The 1,712-nt window shown below is 64.1% G+C and overlaps 1 protein-coding gene across 1 annotated transcript in view; it reads left to right on the top strand.

Moving 5' to 3' along the window:
• The first annotated feature begins 754 nt into the window (after positions 1-754).
• GPIHBP1 (glycosylphosphatidylinositol anchored high density lipoprotein binding protein 1) overlaps positions 755-1,712 on the top strand; it is a 3,016-nt gene continuing 2,058 nt past the window's right edge. The window contains exons 1-2 of the mRNA XM_045287643.1: positions 755-855; positions 1,219-1,327. Coding sequence (XP_045143578.1) covers positions 1,273-1,327 — 55 coding nt within the window. The 5' untranslated portion in view covers positions 755-855; positions 1,219-1,272. The remainder of the gene's footprint in view (positions 856-1,218; positions 1,328-1,712) is intronic.

Here is a 1,712-nt window from a genome sequence, read left to right as displayed (position 1 = left end):
CTGGGTCTCAGCAAAGCTGGGGTCTGCTTCAGTGGGCTGAGCCCAGTGAAGGGCTGGCGGAAGCTGGGGGTGCAGAGGCGGCAGCTTTGGAAAGTGTCCCCAGCACCAGAGACCACCCTGTCCTCCTCCCCTGCTGTTATCACCCAGAAAAACAGACAGGTTCCGGCTGCCCCCGGCCAGCCAATGGGAGCCGAGTTGAACCCTGCTTGGGGCTTCTGTCCAGCACCCTCTGGCCCCAGCACAAGACCTGCCCCTCAGACCTTCCCTTCCCCGGGATCCCCGACTCTCCACAGCTTTCTGCCTGCCCCCAGTGGTCGGGGCCCTGATGGCAGTGCCCTAAGGAAAGAGCTGGGGGCCACTCCCGTTGCCCAGGCGCCCAGCAGACCGGCTGGCTGCTTCGGGAGGACCCTGATGCCTTCCTCTCAGGGAAAGCACCTGAGGCCCCGCCCACAGTGCATCCCCCATACTTCCCCTCTGGGCAAACCCCTGGCACCCCCACCCCACCCCCATGCTTTCTCATCCATGAAATAGGCCTTGGGTCTACGGGCTGGTGGGAAATTCTGGGTGCTGCTGCAGCCCTGGCTACCAGGACTCAGGCTGAGGGTTGGCGGAGGGGAGGGGGGTGCAGCCAGGGCAGCCCTCACTGGTAGGTGCTGCTGAACAGACTGGGCCCCTGCTGAGCAAGAGGACGGAGGAGGGGACAGTTCTCATGCTTTTATTTAAGATACACTTAGAAACTGCGGGCATCTATCCCTGGGCACCTCATGGCACTGCTGTAGACAATCCCCTGAGGGCTTTTCCGGGGCGGGGTTCCCTCCTTCTGATGGACCCTCAGGTACCCGTATGCTCAACCAGGTCAGTGGTTCCAGGGACATGTCTGTTTAATGGGGTCAGCGGGGGAGCCGTCCCCCCCGCCCCAGGACAGGGCCCTGCATGGACCCACACTGCTGAGGCCCAGAGAAGGCCCCGCCCAGATTCCACCCAAACCGAGGGGGCGGGTAGGGACAGCACAGGTGGACAGGACGCTCCAAGGGCAGCCACAATGACGCTCCCTTCCCCTCTGGAGCCACTGAGGCTCTGTAGGGAAGCACCGCCCCTGCCTCTGGCCTGGTGCCTGAGCTGGGAGGCAGCTGGAGGGCCATTGTTTGAGGCTGGAGCTGGCCCCCAGGGAAGCTGGTCTCCCCAGCCCAGCGATGCCCTTCTCCCCACTTCCCACAGAACCAGAGCTCCCGGTGAGAACCCAGAGCCACGGCCACGGCTGTGCTCCCCAGGATGAAGGCGCCCACTGCTGCCCTGCTGGCCCTGCTGCTGCTGGCCCTGGAGCCAGGTGTGTGTGTGTGGAGGGGGGGCACAGCATGAGATCAAAGGCCAGCGGTAGGGCCCCCAGCCTCACAAGCCATGGCTGGGGAGAAAGCGGGGGAGAGCTGGGGTGGGAGCTATGCCGTGGGATCCCCACCAGATACAGGGACACGAGTTCCACAACCAGGACCTGCAGCCCTGGGCTCAGGCTCCGCCTGCCCTTCTGTGGGGCTTTTGGGGTTGCCCTGTCTCCTCTGGCCTCAGTTACCCCTTCTTTAAAGTGGGCAGGTGGGGTGAGGAGCTGCTGTGGGGGCCAGGCTGAAGCAGCAGGTCTGTGGGCACAAAGATAGCAGGTCGTGGGGTGGTGTGTATGTGTGCGTGTGCGTGTGCGTGTGCGTGTGCGTGTGCGTGTG

Source organism: Echinops telfairi, unplaced genomic scaffold (genome assembly GCF_000313985.2).
Source record: "Echinops telfairi isolate 266 unplaced genomic scaffold, ASM31398v2 ScPeMD7_1;HRSCAF=3_0, whole genome shotgun sequence".
Lineage (NCBI taxonomy): Eukaryota > Metazoa > Chordata > Mammalia > Afrosoricida > Tenrecidae > Echinops > Echinops telfairi.
Note: the sequence above shows the minus strand (reverse complement) of the source record. Positions and strands in the feature narration are given on the sequence as shown.